General features: G+C 38.6%; 1 protein-coding gene across 1 annotated transcript; it reads right to left on the bottom strand.

Moving 5' to 3' along the window:
* Positions 1 to 6,329: 6,329 nt before the first annotated feature.
* LOC307126198 (zinc finger MYM-type protein 1-like) lies at positions 6,330 to 20,831 on the bottom strand. The gene is made up of 5 exons (XM_079816625.1): positions 20,765 to 20,831; positions 19,766 to 19,899; positions 17,789 to 19,322; positions 17,598 to 17,700; positions 6,330 to 8,381 (listed from the first exon to the last, which is right to left on the bottom strand). Exons 2-5 carry the CDS (start codon positions 19,848 to 19,850, stop codon positions 7,854 to 7,856), a joined length of 2,250 nt encoding a protein of 749 aa, XP_079672751.1. The 5' UTR covers positions 19,851 to 19,899; positions 20,765 to 20,831; the 3' UTR covers positions 6,330 to 7,853.
* Positions 20,832 to 21,596: the final 765 nt, after the last annotated feature.

Genomic DNA, 21,596 nt, shown 5'->3' with positions numbered 1-21,596 from the left:
TATGGTTATACCACACTCAGATAGGCATACAGTATGCATGTTATGGGCACTGTTTTAATCCACTCGCATCAAATTCAAAATAAACTTTTATGGACGTACTGGATATTATTCGGCGCTGTGATGAACTGTGGTTTGCCTACGCTCCCGTCACGTTTTTCGCTCCATCTGGATTAAGACAGAGCAGAGACTGCGCAGCGAGTTGTGTTAACAGAGTTTAGCGATTTGGAGAAGAAACCTTCATAATAATGTCACAGAGTTCATTCAGGAAGTTGTGTGAATAACACACATGGCATCCGTTCATGTCCAACCATATGCGCACTTTGGTCAGAATGGTAATAATGTGATTAAGGTGCTTATATGCCTGTTTTTGCGATTATAGTTGGCATACACCACCTAGTTTAAAGCGGTTACTACGATTATGAGCTTAATCACATTTGTTTGATTGAAGTATTGCATTTACATGGGGTAAAGTTTATATATAATAGACTATTTCTCTATTGCTAAAATCCCATTATAATATCATTATGAGGGTGCATGTAAATGCACTAAATGTTAGCATCTGTTAAATTTAATTGTAGGGGAAAACAGGTTAATTTTGAGATTTTTTGGGCTATTTTTTGTCTTCCGGGTTTAAACAGTGTGTTCATACACATTTTCAATGCAGAGAACAAATGTGAATGGTTGTGCATTTATTTGTGCATTAAATTATAGCTGTCACAGGATGTGTATGTATGTTTGAAGGCGTTGCTGTGTTGTCAGTCTCCCCTCTTCAGCTCACCACCCCACTTTTGTAGCATTTTTCAAAACTGTGGTGAGAATCAACTGCTGCTGTAGGTTTCCTTTATAACCTACTGCAAGTGACGGGTCTAAAATAACGAGGCCTTAAACACAAAACATCTTACCACTAAAAGTTCTCTTAAATGGCAGTAAATGTTCTTAGCTACGAGTTTTCTCTTAAAACCTATTCACAAAGCTGATGAGAGCAACTTTTACCAAGGAATAGAGAGAAGTCTTAAGCTAAGTGTAAGGGCGGGGTTGATCCCGTTGCTATGGATGAAGTCAACACGTTAACTAACTATGACCACAGTGGTTGGCTGATAGGGGAGGGATCTCTGTCAGTGATTTACAGTTTTTTCTGAATGCTTAAGCGCTAATCGTGATTCTTGTAGCACAATTTCTAAAACTATTAATACGTATAGCAAAACCACTCACTGAGTTTGCAAAACTAAAAGCACAAACACTGCTTTGCACTCAGTTTGCAATTTTGTAACACACACTTTGCAAAACTGTAGGCACAATTCACTGCACAACACTCTTTTTGCAGAACTTTAAACACAACTCACTGCTTACACTCAATTACCAAATTTCCAACTCACTCCTAGCAAATTTATACACATGTATGGCTATCATTAACACTATTTTGCCAACTGTCTGGCACACTTTCACATGTGAAAACTGTTTTAGATAATTAGTTCACTTTGCAATCAGCCCATCAACAGGTAGCCCTTTTACAGGCAATGGAGGAGGCATGTGGAGATATTGACCAGGCATCATGTCAGGCCTGGATACAGCATTCAAGGAGATATTTTCCCCGGTGCCTTGGACTGGAGGATATCGCATGCGATGTGGACGAAATTTTGTGGCCGGACCCAGAAAGACGACATGATGTAGGCTGATTGTTTTTTTGTTGTTGTTTTTTTTTTGTGAAATTACTATTTTGTGTACTGACTTTGTCTTGCTTTTGATGATTGTGAATAAACGGCAATACTTGAAGTTTGGATCCTTGTATGTTTACATGACACTATGACAAAAGTATGTCCTCAAATTGACATCTGTACACAGAGAAAGCAAAAGCCAGATGTGTTTTGTATTCATACCATCAGTGTGTAGTTGGCACATTGTGTGCTTAGTAGATGATGGCTTGTGTTTACTGTTTGATACGAAAACACCATTTTTACGAAGGTGTGAAGAGTTAATCTAGCTGTGTTTGCTTTTGCAAGAGAACTACAATGTTTTGATAATTGGGTGAAAGGTTTTCTTATTTGTGTGTAGAGTTTTGCAAAAATAGCCAATAGTTACAAAAAAATTGCTTAAGCATTTAGAAAAAACTGTAATTATAGAAATATTTTGTTGAATAAGGTTTCATGTTGCTATATTCAAATAAAATGCTTAAATTACAGTTTTTTCTGAATGCTTAAGCGCTAAAAGTGATTCTTGTAGCACAATTTCTAAAACTATTAATACGTATAGCAAAACCACTCACTGAGTTTGCAAAACTAAAAGCACAAACACTGCTTTGCACTCAGTTTGCAATTTTGTAACACACACTTTGCAAAACTGTACGCACAATTCACTGCACAACACTCTTTTTTCAGAACTTCAAACACAACTCACTGCTTACACTCAATTACCAAATTTCGAACACACTCCTAGCAAAAGTATACACATGTATGGCTATCATTAACACTATTTTGCCAACTGTCTGGCACACTTTCACATGTGAAAACTGTTTTAGATAATTAGTTCACTTTGCAATCAGCCTAAGCACTATAAATAAGCCACAGGTTGGAATACAATGGAAGGAGCAGTAAGAGTGAGAAGAGTGAGAATCTGAGGAGGCCGAGGGAGAGGACGTGGAGGTGAAGAAAGAGGAGGAAGAGGACGTGGAGGTGAAGAAAGAGGAGGAAGAGGACACGGAGGTGAAGAAGTAGGAGGAATAGGAGGAGGAAGAGGACGTGGAGGTGAAGAAGCGGTTAGAGGAAGTTAGAGGAAGAGGACAAGGAGGAGCAAGAAGAGGACGAGGAGGGGAAAGAGGAAGGGTAAGAAGAGTAAGAAATAGAATCAGTGATGACATCAAAGCTACAATAGTGGGCCATGTCATCAACCATGGGATGACCCTGAGGGAAGCTGGCCAATGGGTTCAGCCTAATTTGAGCCGCTACACTGTGGCAAGCATCATTAGGACATTTCGAAATGAGAATCGGTAAGTACTTTGTAGCACTGCCATACTCTAATGTTCCACAGCCCTCTCACAGCCTGTTGTTAAACAGATCTATTGCCTTTGTGGCACGAAAATTTTCACGTAATCGTGCTGCTCGTATGAGGAGGTTTGGTCACGCGTCCTGTCACGCGTCCTGTTCCGTGCTCCAGCACGGTTAGCGCTCACACTGCATGCGAACCGCGCCCGAGTCCAACTGAACCGTGCTCTGGCCCACCTCTTCCAAGCGGGCCAGGGCCGGCTAACCGAGCCGCGCCCGGGCACGGTTCGGAGCACTCACACTAGTCAAACGAACCGCGCTTTGGTGGTCAAACGCACTCGGGCACGGTTCAAACTGGCTAGTGTGAGTACACCCTGAGACTGAGGAGAGGTAAGGAGCTGTTTATATACTCTGGCTGTTGGCTGATGATTGGAAGATTAGATGGGCTAGCTCCTCCCTAAATTACTTTTGGAACTTCACTTAGTTGTGTGTTCTTTTGGTTGGTCTGTTCTTGAGTTCTTTTGTTGAATAAACTTTGTTGCACTGCCATACTCTAATGAGAAACACAACAGTACCATACATGCAAAAATACTGAAATTGTTAGTTTACAGAATTGCTAGACGTCCAGATGTTGGGGGCAGAGGAAGAATATTCACTCCAGAGCAAGAGACCCATATAGTGAACATGGTGATTGCCAATAATGCAATAAGACTGCGCGAAATACAGCAGCGCATAATTGATAATGACACCATCTTTCAAAATATACACAGTGTAAGCATTTCTGCACTAAGTCGTGTACTTGCGCGCCACAGAATAAGAATGAAGCAAATTTACAGAGTTCCTTTCGAGAGAAATATAGAACGTGTAAAGCAACTGCGATATGAATGTGCAGGTAAGCTATAGTGTCATTGGTTCTGAATTTGGAAGTGCATACTGTAGTGCTGTGCATGGGCCTGATGTGTTGCATTTGTTTTGTCTTGTCCAGAGAGTGATGGAACTAGAAGCAGATGCCATGGGACATGAGCTACTTTTTGTAGATGAGGCCGGTTTTAACCTCAGTAAAACCAGGAGACGTGGCAGGAACATTATTGGACACCGTGCCATCATCGATGTCCCAGAACAACGTGGTGGTAACATAACCATGTGTGCAGCTATAAGCCAAAATGGTGTTGTTCACCATCATGCAACCATAGGCCCATACAACACTGCACACATTATTGCATTCCTGGACACCTTACATGACATGCTCACTGTTCAGAGACCAGAGCATACCCGATATGTCAGCATATGGGACAATGTTAGTTTCCATAGGGCTGCTTTGGTCCGCAACTGGTTTACAGACCACCCATTCTTCATGGCACTCAACCTCCCTCCATACTCTACATTCTTAAATCCCATCGAGGAGTTCTTCTCTGCCTGGGGCTGGAAAGTGTACGACCATCATCCTCATCAACAGGTAGCCCTTTTACAGGCAATGGAGGAGGCATGTGGAGATATTGACCAGGCATCATGTCAGGCCTGGATACGGCATTCAAGGAGATATTTTCCCCGGTGCCTTGGACTGGAGGATATCGCATGCGATGTGGACAAAATTTTGTGGCCGGACCCAGAAAGACGACATGATGTAGGCTGATTGTTTTTTTTGTTGTTGTTTTTTTTTGGTGAAATTACTATTTTGTGTTCTGACTTTGTCTTGGTTTTGATGAGTGTGAATAAACACCAATACTTGAAGTTTGGATCCTTGTATGTTTACATGACACTTTGACAAAAGTATGACCTCAAATTGACATCTGTACACAGAGAAAGCAAAAGCCAGATGTGTTTTGTATTCATACCATCAGTGTGTAGTTGGCACATTGTGTGCTGAGTAGATGATGGCTTGTGTTTACTGTTTGATACGAAAACACAATTTTTACGAAGGTGTGAAGAGTTAATCTAGCTGTGTTTGCTTTTGCAAGAGAACTACAATGTTTTGATAATTGGGTGAAAGGTTTTCTTATTTGTGTGTAGAGTTTTGCAAAAATAGCCAATAGTTACAAAAAATGTGCTTAAGCAATCAGAAAAAACTGTAAGAATGTTGCCATACTCAAAATAAAGATTTTAAAATGAAAATGTTGCCATATTCAAATAAAAATTTTAAAAAGTAGGTCAAGTGTCACTAATTAAACTAGTATGTTCAGCTAATTGTCAGCCGCTTGCATGTCTGCATCTCGAGAGATTGAAGAATAAGGGAAAATTATGTTTTATAAACAAAGTTTGTGAGGAGCACGTTCAAATGGTCTATCTAATCAGCGTGAGAGGAGGTATATACACAGCTGAGAGCCGACTCACGTAGTTAACTCAACAGTTTTCTGCATCCCTCCGCCACCCCATTCCTCACTCATGGTCTGCAATGCGGGGCATAACTCTGGGTTTGGGCTAAATTCCAAGCGCGGAGCCCTCGACCCCCTCGGATATAGCCTGACGTCATCATACTCAATTCTAGTCAGAATTTGAGTCTGATACTGCTCCGTTGGGCTGTGATTATGGGGCATGTTTCAACCGAACCAGGAAAGACCTCAATTGGATAGACCTACAACCAATCAGAGCAACGGAGCGACGCATAACGTTAGTTGTCAAATGTCAACTGCACTGTGTTGCCAAGTCCGCGGGTTGAAGCGACCCCAATTATGAGATATACAGACCCAGGAATGTGAATTTTAGCTGGCAGCCCTGCCAAAATAACACATATTTTACCCCCCAAACGCCTTTTTTTCCCAGGAGAACCCCCCCTGGAAAGCTATTGGGCTTGTTTTTGGCTAGTTTTGAGTAACGTTAGCAATGGGGCGGGTTTTGTTGTAAAAACTTGGCAACCCTGTCTGCACGCACGCTGGAATAAGTAACGTTAGAAGAAAAAGATGAGTGTAAACGATCTTTGCCAGTGTTGTAAAAAAAAGAATTTAAGGATACACAGAGTACTTACCAACACGATCATCATTTCTGAGAGAAATAGTAAAGGTGAATGCACATACGAACAAGTTCTCCGTTTAGGATTAGAACAAATTAAACCCAAGCGCCTTTGATGACGTGGATGATTACGTTACTGTTTATCATCTGTCCATCATCGTCTAAAGCCCGCCCTGACAATTTCATTGGTCCGAACAGTTTCTGTTCGGGGATAATTACTTCTCTATGGATCAAGTCCAGACCGAACTGCCCGAGTTAAAATGTTGTGGGCGGGGATAAGTTCGGCTGGCATCCAGGCCAACTCGGATATAATATGCTTATATTTTTTTACTCTATTCGATCTTTTGTAAGTGTGAACTCATAAAAACAACTGCCACAGGTAATCTGACATTATTGTTTTTTTTTATTAAAGATACATTTATTATCACTATTGCCTCAATGTTGTATAGTGTCTTTGGGCGGATTGTGGCAACAGCCACTAGGATTGTTTAGTGATTTAGTCTTAGTGACTTAGGAGTCCTCTTGACTACTCCAAGCGTTTCATGAATTTAGTAGCAAGTTTTAGTGCTAAAATGCTTTGTGAAATACTCTTAGAGCAAAAATGTTGGAGTCCTAAAATTAGGACTGACACGCTCATTATTTTTAAACAGTAACTTCAGTGATTTAGCATTAGGCTTTGTATCAGTAGAAACCCGGTAGTATATTCAAATTATGGTACTTTCCCCTCTCATATCCCCCTGAGACTAGAGAATTATGCATTTTATTTCTGGAAAAATATTGTCATTTTGCGTCATCTGAGGATTTTTTGGCCAGAGGCTGAAGACTACAGGCACTAGATGGAGCTGTTCCGCATGTTATCAACCCACCCATGGGGGAGAGATCTCACTCACAGAATGTAAGACACAGACGGCCACACGGACAATCATAATAACGGAGCGCGGTGCAGAGTAAAGTGAGTGTTTCAACTTTTCAATGAATTCCTGTGATAGTTTAGCTTCCATATGCGATCTGAAAACGTGCCAGACTGGCGCTTAACTACAGGCTTTCCTTTAGCTCAAACAGTAGAGCATGTCGCTAGCAACGCCAAGGTCATGGGTTCGATTCCCAAGGAAAGCAAGAACTGACAAAATGTAAAATGTGTACCTTGAATGAAATGTAAGTCACTTTGGATAAAAGCATCTGCCAAATGCATAAATGTAAATGTAAATGTTAACTTTACCTCAGCTCTGCTCAGCTCTTCGTGAGGAATGAAATCTGACACTGCTGCGTCTGTGCCGTGACTTTCATTCGGCTCGCTCACACTTAATTGAAAAGACACATTCAGTTTTTAATTGTAGTGTTTATTCTCTAACTGAACGAAATGATTGTATTACTATGAAGATCAAAACGACGGTGTACGGAGTGGCCTCGTAGGGCAGCGAAGCAAGTGCATTCTGGGAGTTGTTGTCTTTCATCCACATGAGACAAAAATACATTTTCTGTCTTTTCTCAGTCTAGAAGGCACCAAATTCAAAAATAACCCAATAGTGACCCAGTTTAAATACAAAGATTAATGCTAAATCACTGAAGTTACCCTTTAAGTTTCTCCTAAATCAGCAAGTTAGGAGATAATTTTACCCTTAAGAAGTTGTGTGAATACGGCCACGATGTTTTTCCCCAACAATTAACCAATTGTTCATTTAAGACATAACAGATAATATTTGCATGAATACTCGCCAAGACAGCTATTTTGAAATTCTGTAATTCTCAGTGGCGGCTGGTGAAAAGACAAAATTTAAAATCCAAATGTTAGTAACGTAGGACTGAATAAAATTGTCAAATAAACATTTAACAGGTGATGCATCATTACTTCTTAGCTAAAAATACAAAAATAATAATAATAAAAAAAACACATATACTGTAATGTTGCCTAGACACCTGCCAGTGGCATTACTTGAAAAGAAATGTAGCCCTCCGTTCTTTCTGGCTTGCAAATTTCTCAATGACCTTCTGGTTAAAGTCAGTTATCTCAGTCACCAGTTTCTTTTCCAATGACAGCATGGCCAATGCATTCAGCCTCTCCTGGGTCATGCTGTTTCTCAGAAAAGTCTTAATTCTTTTCAAAGTTGAGAAGCACCTCTTAGCTTCTGCTGTGGTCATGGGTGTGGTGATGAGGATCTTTAGGAGAGTGATAGTCTCTGAAAAGACTTCTTCAAGATTGTTCTCCATAAACAGCTGGAGTAGGTCCACAGCACCACAACAGGCTCTGAACTCTTCCTTGCAGTAGATGAGACTAAGCTCTGTCTTCAGCTTACTCCCATTGAGCACAGGATAAGCCTTCAAAGTCATTTTCAGTGTATCTTCAGGAAACGCCACCATGAACTGTTCAAACCTGTCCCCTTGCAGCAAGGTGGCACTAACAAGGTGGTTTGTGAAGGAGAACCGTTCCATGGTGTGTCCCATTATGATATTGCAGACCTACAGTGAAGGATAAAAACAAAAATTATGTATGGATGACACAATGTCAATTTCAATTGCAACATTTAAAGGGGGCATAACACACAGTTTCTGCCAATCTCATGTTAATCTTGAGTACCTATAGAGTAGTATTGCATCCTTCATATGTCCAAAGAGTCTTTAGTTTTATTAGATTGATAAAAGACAGATATGTTGTAGGGCTGCACGATATGAGGAAAAGCTGCGATGTGCGATAACATTGTTTAATATTGCGATGACGATATGACTTGCGATAAATATTCAAATGTGAATGTTAGCTACACTGTTCCCATGTCTTAGTTCTTTAATAGGTCGTGTTCAGTGTTGGGCAGTAATGGAATACATGTACCTACATGTACCGGCATTACGTATTCAGAATACATATGAGTAACTGTTATCCGTTACAGTTACAATTTAAATAGTTGATATTTAGAATACAGTTACATTGTTGAAATCAATGGATAACATTAACCATACTTCTGTTTCATGAGTTTATTAACTCTCTAAATAAATTAAGGCAACTCAATGCATTTCTCAGAACGCCCCAATATGAAAACGAAAAAATGCACAGTTTGCGTGATCAGTCACAATGGAGTCGGAAGAGGAGCAGCGGGAGCTAGAGGTAGAGATGGAGATGGAGCCAGAACAACAGAGCCAGGGCAATAAAACGTTTATATCATGGAAATTCAAACAGCATTTCATATTAAAGAAAGAGAAGGGAGAACAAAATATAACACGGCAGTGCAACTGTGCAGTGCCGCGGTGGTTGGGGTGGCGGCTATACACGCACGCACGCCTATATTTTTTTTATATAGCCTATATTATATATATATAAATTCGTTATATATTCGTTAAATATATTATGTGTTTATATTTTTTATTTTCAAAATGTAGGCTATTTAATTGAGATTGACATATATATATATAAATATATATATAGGCTACCTTAATTAAATAGCCTACATTTTGAAAAAAAAAAAATATAGGCCTATAAGGCTCAAACATGCGTGTTTATTTTAGTAGGCCTACTTCCGTCAGTGAAACAACAAACTACAGTCTGTAAAACATTTAAATAAATATCTGTAAATAATCGAAATATAAATAGTATAAGTTAAATATTAGTTAAAGAAAAAAATCGTTTATATTTCCTCACAGACGTGCATGACGCCTCTTTGCGCTGAAAGGGAAGACACGAGCAGGAAAGAAGCATCGTTTTCTAATATCTTAATGTTTTCTCCTGATGTTCCAAAACTGATAGGCTACTTGTAGTAAAATGTGAAGAACGAAATTATCTTCAGCAGGGTCAAGAACTGAGGCTTTGTTTGATACGCGCTGTGAGAGAAAGCGAAACTAAAAATCTCCGGCGTGTATGAAGTACGCTATACACATAAACTTGACCAAGTCTAATAGCAAGCACAAACTGTGCTAAATAAAGTAAAGTTTGAAGTAAAATGTATCTGTCCTACTCCGTTTTCTACTTTACCACCGTAAATTATAAATTATCCTAAATTAATCAAACAAGGAAGACACGTTTAATCCCCTGTGAGAGACAATGAGGATTTGGGGAAACAAATAAGAGATTCCATGTCCAGTAGAATAAAATGGAGTAAGCCTAAACCTATAGTAAAATTCGAGGAAAATCGTGTGACCAGATAGCAAAACGCAAGCAATCTTAAAATTGTCTCACCACACAAAGCTTCCTCTCTCGTTCGGCATTATGTTTCCATGGCTGCGATGTAACATTTAATTGCAAACCTATTATTAATTTTGTAAATTAAGCTTTGTGCTTCACTCGTGTCATTAATATTCACGTAAAACAGCATTCACAAACAAAAAAAGGTGTTTTGGCCGACCACCGCCGCTGCTCCCTGCTTAGTTGACGTGCAACTTTACATTCTCCTATGCGCTGATTTACAAGCCCAAGAGCCGTTGGCCCCGTTGACGGCAGCTAAATATTTTATAATATATGTTTAGTAAGCAGGATTTGATGGCCGCATTCCTAGACTTATAAAATGCAATTCAATGTGGAAGTAATCCAAGTATTCAGAATACGTTACTCAGATTGGCGCATGTAATAAACTGTTTTCCCTTATTCATCGTGTCAGGCTGTCGGTTGCGATGTGTTCATCGCGCGAGTTTATATCGCGATGACGATGAAAATTCGATGTATCGTTCAGCCCTAATATGTTGTACCGATTCTTTCCGAAAATAGCCGAACTTGTGAAGGCGTGCAGTGGGAAGAGCTAAAGAATCGAGCGCACACACATACACACACTTCCTGGATAACAAACTGCATCCACTGTTTCCTTACCGCTGGGTTATTTGTGAAGCCGAACAAGGTTATCTTTCCCTCACAACCAGAAACACACTTCTTTAGTGACATTATTGATTTTGTTGTCTAAAAACAAAATGACATCCATCTGTTACTCCATGGTTATATTAAGACCCATGTGTAGCCTTATTATTAATGCTTGAGTAATGTTGCCTCTTTCAAATATTTATTTAAATAGAGTTCTTATGGGTTTTTTGTATCTGTTTGTACTGTTGTGTTGTTTTGTTTGTATATGTAAACATGTTGACATTTTGCTTAAGGAATTTTGATATATATGAATCTATAAAGAATTTGAATGTAAGCCAACTTAAATTAGCCTTAAAGATGATTGAATGTATATGGTATAAGGTTAATTGTGTAACGTGATCACTTAAACTTCTCATGGAATGTTCAGGGTTTTCGGACACAGGAGAAGAGACAGAAAATATTGAATCATTTAATGAAATTGGGTTCGGATGTTTATCTGTTGCAAGAAACTCATTTTTCTCACTCTGATGAACAGTTGAATAACTATGGTCAGTTTACAAATGTTTTTTCATCTCCTTTTAACTCAAGGCAAAGAGGGCTTACTATTTTATTTTAATCCCAATAATATCCAAAAACCACAAGGCCAGTGTTATATATTTTGTTCAGTTGAGTACTTACAATATCAAATGTTTCCAACTATTTGTAAATTGTGTGGAAAATTGCTATTTTAAACAAGGAACCGGGACGTGTGAGGGAGTTGCCTGTCAATTGCGTTATATCTACGTTATTGTTCATTTAAACTTCTCTCCGATATTAATACAATTTATTAATGATTTAAAACATAATGGGGGCTTAGATGCCCAAATATTTGTATATATTACTTGGCAAATCAGTTACAATTTCTTATTAAGTGGATGCATTTTGATTCATGGATTGATAATAATATTTAATAATATTAAGTTAAACGATTTACCTTTTATTGGAACATCGATTTAAAAAACAATTGTTTTAAAATAAATGTATTTCTTCAACTCTTACAACTTGGTTAATATTAAAAAAATAACTAAATCTACAATGTATACATTCGCCAACTTAGTATAATTCTGACTTTTATTTTAACAGAAAACCTCTATCTCTGTAGATGGAGTCAACATGGTATAACTCCTCTTCATCGTCTATTTTCTGATAACAGATTTATTACATTTAAAGATTTAACATCTAAATATGCTATTCCTGAAGAATGAAGAATTAATTCATTATTTACATATAAAGGAGGTAATTAAGAATAAGGTAAATATTCATTATAATACGCTTCAACCTTCTGCATTTGTTACACAGATCAAAACGCTCTCACCCTAAAAAATAAAAGTTATATAATTTATATAAATAAATACTTAGCACAGATCCTTTGTTATACCTACCTACTGAAAAATTATATTCAGATATATCCTCTTCCCACGATCCTAATGTGTGGATACATTTGTAAAAATACGTTCTCTTTGATTAATAAATCTAATTTATTCAATATAAGATTGCACAGAGTACATATTACAAAATATAGAAAATATATAATGGGTTTTTCTAATTTGCCCATCTATGCCCAATGTAATCTCGGTAGTCTAGATACTTACCTCCACTCCTTATGGTATTGTACTCCTGTTCAGAATTTTTGGTCTGAGGTTATAGACAAATTGTACACTGTACTTGGGAATAAAATACCATTGTCTCCTTCAGTCTGTCTGTTAGGATTATTCTCTGAGACTGATGTCGCACCACATTATGTGAAATTAGTTTACATTGCTCTAATTTTAGCTGAAAAGACTATTCTCCAACATTGGAAAATGAAGCGGTCTTTAAATATCAACCATTGGTTAAATTTATTATTAGAACATATGGCAATGGAAAGGATGGCTTCTGTAGCAAGGAAGAGTATTAGATCTTATACGAATATGTGGTCACTGGTCACCTTTTATTAGTTTTTTGGAGTGGAGTAGCGATTATGTCTATTAGAGCGATTATCTTATGTTTTTTGTGTGTGAAAATAATAGGTTACATACATTCTTAATATATTAGGTTCGTACCAGCAAGAATGAAAGGAAAGGTGCACAAGACAGTAGTGAGACCAGCGATGTTTGGATGTATGGTTTGGAGACAGTTGCACTGAGGAAAAGACAGGAGGAAGAGCTAGAGGTAGCAGAGCTGAAGATGTTGAGGTTCTCTTTGGGAGTGACGAGGATGGATAGGATCAGGAATGAGTACATCAGAGGGACAGCACACGTGAAATGTTTTGGAGACAAAGTTAAAGAGGCCAGGTTGAGATGGTTTGGACATGTTCAGAGGAGGGAGAGTGAATATATCGGTAAAAGGATGCTGAGGTTAGAGCTGCCAGGCAGGAGGTCGAGAGGAAGACCAAAGAAGAGGTTTATGGATGTAGTGAAGGAGGACATGAAGGTAGTCGGTCTGAGAGAAGAGGATGCAGGGGATAGGGCTAGATGGAGGCAGGTGATTCGCTGTTGTGACCCCTGAAGGGAACAGCCGAAAGGAAAAGAAGAATTTTTAATATATTAGAACAACTTCTTTAAGGTATGATTATATGGGTTAATTTATGTAATTTTGTTATAGCTGTGAATTATACTGAGCAACTGGCATCATGTTATCGTTTTATTTTGTTGGGTTTTTTTATTCAAATTTTTTTGTCTGATTGCTTTGTCTGTATGTCTTTTTGTGCATTGGAATAAAAAATAATAAAATAAAAAAACAGCGCTGCCAACGGCTCCTGTAAAACAAACAACGTTCGTTTGACGACGCTCTTGCTCTAGTTCTGGTTGATGTGCGCACGCATATCTGGGAGAAATGTACATACAAGGAATTCCGCCCTTTATGACTTCATAAAGGGCCATACACAAAAAAAAAAATTCAGAAACTTGTTTGAATCCTGAAGGAGTGTATTTGGCAAAGAAATACTCCGTCATTAGGGTTGGGCATCGTTTTGATTTGAACGATTCTGATTCCGATTCTTAGTTTCGATTACGGTTCTTTTCGATTCTCGATTCCGATTCTTTGAGGGGTGGAGTCACAACATGTCACAGGCTCATTTCACAGAGGAAAATTGTATTTTGATTCAATAATGAGTTTTAGTTTTGGGACTTTCTCCGCTGGCATTTTCACTTGCTTTGCTGCAAAGGTGAATGGAGTTTCACACCGAGTCTCCACCGGTTTAACAATAGCAGAAGTCATATTAGGACTGCTACTAGCGTGGGCAATTTGCGTAAAGCTACATTTATCTACGAGGGGGAAAAATAATTTCAGTAACGTTGTTGTTCACCACAATTCGTAATTTGGTCAAGGGCTTTGTTATTACACTACAATCACTTACCTGATTATGACGAGGTGGGATAATGTTAGTTCACCCTGAAATTAAAATAAAGCCATCTTTTACTCACCCAGCTGTTGTTCAAATGCGCGTGTTCCAGTGTGTGCGCACTCCAAGCCGCAGTAGCCTCGTGCAATCTTGTCATGACAACCGGTACACAATATTCACTTAAGGAGGTTATATTATTAGTATTATTTCTTATCATATACGTTATAGAAAAGACGAGAATCGCGTTTTTTTCTATTGAGCTTGATTTCTCAAAATGGTTATGTGTGTGTGTGTGTGTGCTTATCCTGGGTGCAATGACAACAGTGCGAGTTATTATAGTAGGCATGAGTGCCGGCGGCTGCTGACGGCTCATAGTGTACACAGAGGAGCACGCTCAGAATAACGGCCGAGCTCAGTGTTTTGACTGAATAATACGGTTTCTTTCTCGCAAAACCTTATAGTGTGCCCCCTGAACACTTTCCATATGGCGCGCGTCTCCCTGTATCGTTGCGAGATACATTTGTTTATTTTTTGTAATGTTTTAGCTGATCGCCATTCACTGCCATAATAGGAAGGAGCGCGTGCAGGAACAGTATTTTAAATGTCATAGGACATAGGGCACTGGGACAACATCAGGGTAAGTAAAAGATGGCTTTATTTTCATTTCAGGGTGAACTATCCCTTTAATAACGTTGGTTAGCGCAGGGTTGCCCGAGGAGGACAGACCTGCGCAGCATTTCAAACACGCTACACTCGTTAATTTATACACCACATATTTGTAGTGCATCCTCCCGTGCAAGAAATAAGTTTGTCATATGTGTTGCACTGTGCCGACCCAGGTTTTTTTTTTTTTAAGTGAAATAAAGCCACACTTTTGAGCGCCGCTTACCGTGCTCCATGGCTGCAACAGAACAAACGGGGGCGGCAAGCACTTCCGAAAACGTGCGCGTTTGGAACCGATGATCGGAATCGAAAACAACATTTCTAAACGATTCCAATGGCATCGTTATTTTTTAAACGGTTCCAAGTTGGAACCGGTTCTCGATGCCCAACCCTATCCGTCATACGTACAACTCATGTTTTTTTTTTTTAGCATGAGAATCCAACTCTTTAACAGTGTAAATAAGTCAGAATGCATGAAATATCATTAGATCCCCCTTTAAAATGACCAGTATAAGTTATGAAGAATCAGGGTCTCTTTCGTTCATTTGTTTTTTCATTTTATATTCAAATCAGAAAAATTAATTGAAATTGGCTTGATTTTTTGTTTTTATGGTCTGGGGTTGAAAGCGAATAATCAGCTTGAATATCCGATCTAGACATGTGGGCAGGAGTTAAACGGCCCTTTCTGCCGATCATCCAGGCATCAAACCATGCCGTCATCGGTTCTGCTCAACAGAACAATAGTCATCCGAGGTTATCACTGGCATATGATATCATAAGCCTATATGTAGCCTATATAATACATGCTGTTAGTTCCTCAAAGCGGTGCTGTTGTGTCAGTGATGGACTTTATTGAAATGTGAATTTGACGTCATGATTTGATGGAGGTCAACTCGTTTGAGATGCCCATTTGTAATATCATACTTTTTTATGTTCAATTTTAAGGTTAATGTTAAATAAATATAGTGCTAAATATAGCCATTATAGTGCTCCGTTATAAGATATCAAAACCCGGAAATAACAGAAGTATGAAATGAATGACAAAATTATATGATACTTTAATTATGAAAATAACGTTGCCAATAGGCATATCAATGAATTGTGATAATAAATGTGTCATTTATTCAAACAAATCATTCAAAACGATGATTCATTCAGGAATTAGGGCTGTAATCAACCAAAGAAAATCTTGGTCGACTGAAGTCCTGAAATTTTCGACTAAAAATCGACTAAAATGACGTTAGGAAAAAAAAAAACGTTAAATGAATAAGCTGCGCATTGTGCGCAGTACTTGGTAGCCTTGTTGTCTGCCTAAATTAATTATAAATAAACATAAAAACTAGTAGGCTATTTGCAGAATATTAAATCGTTTTTGAGCTGATTATTTTGCACTGAAATGAGTCTGACACACGAGTCTGTCGGCTCTGACAGCGTTGCATCACGTGCACCTGCGCAACGTGCACCTGGCTATGTGTTGTCAACTAGATATCATCACAAGAACTTTTGAGGAATATGCAACATAATTTAGACAATTGTTTTTGTCATATGTATTATAATAATTGACAGACATTATCATTTCAGCCGCTCTGTGCAGCTCGAACAGGAGCTGAGCTCAGCTTCGCGGCTGAGACACGAATAGACTATAAACTTAAAGCTTTTACTCTTAAACACAAAAGGCACGTCCACTTTAATAAAAAAGGAATATTTATTAAACAAGCCAGATCAAGAGCAGAAAAAACGCTCTCACAATTAAATAAATAATATACAAGAAAACTAGCCTTCTTCAATCTGTCTCTCTTCTCCAGTGGGTTGGGCTAATCCAAAAGAAGTGGAAACAATGGGGGTGTTCTGAAGACAGTCGGTTACCTGTGAAACAGGGGTGCTCTGAAAACACCCCCATTAGCAATTAGTGCTTTCCACCGGATGAAAATGAACGCGGCGCGGCAAAACTGATGAAATGCACGCAGCAAAACTAATGAAATGAACGTGGCTCGGCAAAACTGATGAAATTAACGCGGCAAAACTGACAGTACAGATCCACTTAGTGTTGTGACGCTTCCCCTCATGTGTATGTTGATGGGCATTCCTCAAGTTTACCGCTATGGGTGTGCGTTTGAGCCTTTACAGTCTATGGTTTGAGCCAGCGGGAATGAAAAACAAAGGACCCGCGAGAGACTTCTCTTCGCCAGCTGGCTGGGCTAATCCAAAAGAAGTGAAAACAATGGGGGTGTTCTGAAGACAGTCTGTTACCTGTGAAACAGGGTTGCTCTCAAAACACCCCCATTAGCAATTAGTGCTTTCCACCTGATGAAATGAACGCGGCGCGGCAAAACTAATGAAATGAACGCGGCAAAAATTCTGATTGGTCGATTTTTGGTCGAGACAGAACGTATCGACTAATAATCGACTGGAAGATTACAGCCCTATCAGAAATGAAAAAAAACTACGTAGATGTCTGGATGTCATTGAATCACTCGCTCAACTGATTAGTTCAAAGACTAAGAAACACTGCTCTGTGTGCCATGCTATGAGTTACGGTTCTGATTTGCTTTAAGTTTAGTTATACTGATATACTATATTTCACTATGTTTAGTAGCTGATATACTATATTTCACGTGTAGATGAATTTATGTCTACACAGAATTAAGGCTGCGTGGCGTCCACCAAAGCGTTTTTAGCCAGCTGAAAATCGTTTTACTTCAGATCATTGTTTGTTTTTTCTGAGGCTCTCAAGAATGCATGCAGCTTTCACTTGTAGCCAAAAACATGGGGAATGGTATTAAATGTATATTGTCATTCATATCGTTATCGCAATAAATACCAGAAAATATTGTGATTCATTTTTAAGTCCTAATGGACAGCAATAAAAACTCACCTCTGCTGCAATCCGTTCATGGCCCTTTGGACTGAGCAACCGGCGCCTCTTCGCTTGAGAACCATCTGCACTGATTTGGTCAACCAGGGAATGGAGAGAATTTCTGCAAAGGAAATGCAGAATAAAGGAAAGCATAATAATAATAATAATAATAATAAAAGAAATCGCAAAAGGAGGAATATAGCTGCTACCTGATATTCTGTATACCCAGCTGGAATTTCTGGATGCTAGGCTTGATGTCTAACGTATCGATGTCCTTTTTCTGGAGTTTAGTATAGAGGAGGTCCACATGTGACATGATGTTGTAGAAAAGTTGCAGAAAGAACTTAAAATCCTGATCCTCCAGCAGCATGGCAAAGGCTCCTGCCTCTCTGACGGTAATGGGGTCAAAGTCACCTGAGTCTCGTATGGTTTCAAAACAGCGGGTGAGATCTTCTCTGTGCTCAAATACAGTATTGATGGCACGGCTATGAAAGTCCCATCTAACATTGCTCGATTTTGGTAGTCTATGGGCCACTACTTTATCAAGAACATCTGTGTGCTTGGGCGATCTCGAAAAAAAGCTGGCAAATCCTCCAAGGTCAGAAAAGAAAGTTCTCACTTTGGGTATGCGGGAAGTGGCCTGTTGAATTATTAAATTGGGTTGATGCGCATAGCAGTGGATGAAGTGGGCATTTGGGTAGACATCTTGTATCTTTTTTTGAACACCTCTCATCACGCTGGCTCCATCATGTGCTAGGGAGATGAGTTTACTCTTCTGGTCCTCAGGAAGGATGACAGCAAGGCGCTCTTTAAGTGCTGTACCGATGGAATCAGCTGTAGCTGAATGCAGTGGGATCAACTCGAAAAACCTCTCCTGTACATTGCTTTTGGCATCAATGTAGCGCAGCACAAGCGCAAGTTGGCACTGTGTGGCAATATCAGCGGTCTCGTCGACCTGGATTGAGAGAAAACCGCAGCTCTGTGCTTCTTTGATTATGTGTTCCTTCACAACGGACAACATACAGTCCAGCAGCTCGTTCTGCACGGTTTCCGAAGTTCCCTTAAACACGGTGGCATTCTCGAGGTGCTCTTTCAACACTCCATCAAGGGAAGCGACTAAATCCACCAAGCCATGGAATATCCCGGGTTTATCCGAGCTCTCACTCTCACGCAGAGCCAGCTCAAATGCGCAACAAAATTTCACACAGTCTATTATTCTAGACAGGATGTGCCGGTTTTTTGTGACCTCTTCATTGTGCCTTCTACTGCCAATCCTGCAGCGTTCATCTAGCTGTTCAGCAATGCTAAGCTTCCCAAAAAACTGTAGCCTCATAGCGTTGTCAAGATGGCTGCGGCTACTTTCATGCCGTTTGCACTTTTCAGAGAGATGTTTTAAGTCGCGTACCCCTGACGTGGTCCACGGCGTTTCGGTGCCAGGACATTGAAACAGCACACAGGGAAAACAATAAAAGGCATGACTTACATTGCATCCAGCTAGCCAACTCCGTTTGCCATAAGAAGCGCTGGAGAAGGCCCGAGTGTAAGATCGCCCGCGATTACTTGACTGCTGATTAATTTGCAAGTTGGGTCGATCTGGTCCAAGATCCTTGATCCTTTTTTTTTCTTCGTGTGAACGCCTTGTAAACGGGTATTTTTGTAAAGATAGAATTGAATTTTCTTTCATCTCGAAGAGATATTGCTCTTGCTTGCTTCCACATTGATCAGTACCAGTCAATTGACAAGCTGCTGAGCGGGAATGAGAGTCGTTGAGAATGGTCCAATCACATGAGGCCAAAATTATAAAAACAACATTGATTCGCTAAAATCAAAAGTGGGAGGGTCCGAGGACAATGTGATAAGCCAATTAGACGCAGTGCTTTTGAAAAGATTACAGACTTAGTACATATGCACTCATTTAGCCGGCGCTCCACACACAGATATGAACGAAATACAATTTAGATTTTTTTTTTTTAAATATAAATACTCATATGACTAACAGTCGAATAGTGAGATTAAATAATTTGATTTATTTTTTTAATTTGCGATATGTATTCAACTTGTTAAATATATATTGCAAATTATATTGACCAGCCGCCACTGTCATCAAAAATATCATCAATTTCTGTAGAGCTGGACATTTTAATTAGAATCAAATGACTGAGTTCAGCTTTGAGAATGAAACCAACCTGTTTGTTCCTCAGAAACTTCTTGTTTCAAACTGAATACTTCTTCAATCTTGATGTCTTCACTCTCCTCCTTAATAAACGCCATCTTTATAATAGTTTCACGTGGATCTCAGTCGCTTCACCAGGAGTTTTTCCTGTGTATATAGACATATTGTTATGTTTAAGATGAGAATAATTAAAAGAAAGAAAAGTGTCTCAATAAGCCCCCTAGTTCAGTAGTCATTCAGAGTGAGAGTTAATGAGATAGTTCACCCAAAAATGAAAATTCTGTCATGATTTCCTCACCCTCATGTTGTTCCAAACCTGTATACGTTTCTTTCTTCTGCTGAACACAAAAATTATATTTAGAAGAATGTCGGAAACCAAACAGTTGGGGGGTTTTATCTCTCTCCATACTTTAGAAGTCAATGGGGTCCATTAACTGTTTGGTTAACCATATTCTTCAAAATATCTTCTTTTGTGTTCAGCAGAAGAAAGAAACTCATACAGATTTGGAACAACTTGAGGTTGAACAAAACACTCAAAAGTAGCACTGCAAATTAATAAAAGAACATATTATACAGCGACAGCTCGTATTTAGTTATAATGTTTGCTATTGGTTAGTAAAAGTTGACCTTACACATGGTCGCGTTTGTGTTCTTGTTGCATTTACACGGTTTTGACCAGCATGTGTCGTCAGCGTGCGGCGATTAAATCGCTTCAAAGGGGATTCATTTTGCAAAACAGTTAGTTCAGTTGACTCGGACTTCAGAAAAGATCCCTTTCTCTCATCAATACTTGACAGTAGCCAAAATCTTTTACGATATAGGGAGCGAAATGCGACGCACCTTTTCTGCCTATTTACTGTGCAAATGCTCTCTACACACAAAAATGCACTTCATTAAAGTATTGCATTATATTCAGTAATAATTCCCTCATTTTACATCACTAGTAAAAACTATGCATTTCCTGAAATATGGTTTTATCGATTTAAACACTTTAAATGCTGGAAAAACCAACCTTTTCTCAGCCGAAACAAAACAGCATAGGAGCGCGGCGCAACCTTACGACGTCATATCGCCAGACCAAAATAAGAGTCCTGCACGCACGCTGCTTTCTAACAGTACTTGTATGTATTTGCTTTCTTGCAATCTCTTGAATAATGAACATAGAAAGACAATAATAACATATCAGTTATATCAAATCAAATAGAAGAACGAACAAATACAATGAAAATAAAAATAAAAAACAGAACAAATGCGAATCTCTAAAATCAAATGATATACAATATATATATATATATATATATATATATATATATATATATATATATATATATATATATATATATATATATATATATATATATATATATATATATATATATTATCATGAGTTATATTCCAATATTAGTATTATTTTTATAGCAGGGTCAAAATCACCATAAAGTGCCTTTAAGACTTCACAATTTCCTAAATAAAATCGGAGATTTTCAATTTAACTTCATAATGTGTTGGATTAAGGAGACCGTAGGCTGCTAGAAATGCATATTGGTCAAGCTCCAGACCCTTTTTATAAATTAACTGCAAGCTGACAAATTTATACGAGAAAACCATACAACATGTCCACCCTGTCATGGACAAATTCAAACTATAATAAATACACTTTCAGTGTGTAGTTATTATAACAATTTAGATCTGCAGAAGGATGTCCCTTTCCCAACAAAACATTTTAGTTAATGGTAAAAGTCCTTTGATAATAATTAAATTACTGCCTAAATATGTATTGCTCAATATAATATGTGATAGATGCACTTTTTTCCCCCTAAATAAACTTTAAAACAATACTAACT

The sequence above is a fragment of the Gobio gobio genome (genome assembly GCF_949357685.1).
Source record: "Gobio gobio genome assembly, chromosome: 5".
Lineage (NCBI taxonomy): Eukaryota > Metazoa > Chordata > Actinopteri > Cypriniformes > Gobionidae > Gobio > Gobio gobio.
Note: the sequence above shows the minus strand (reverse complement) of the source record. Positions and strands in the feature narration are given on the sequence as shown.

What these genes read in the sequence shown, in the direction of transcription:
- LOC307126198 (XM_079816625.1), bottom strand. Translation starts at nt 19,850, where the DNA reads ATGGCGTTTATTAAGGAGGAGAGTGAAGACATCAAGATTGAAGAAGTA. An exon ending in CTGGGTATACAGAATATCAG is followed by an intron (nt 17,701 to 17,788) that starts GTAGCAGCTATA and finishes TTTCCTTTGCAG; the next exon opens with AAATTCTCTCCATTCCCTGG. An exon ending in ATGAACGGATTGCAGCAGAG is followed by an intron (nt 8,382 to 17,597) that starts GTGAGTTTTTAT and finishes CCTTCACTGTAG; the next exon opens with GTCTGCAATATCATAATGGG.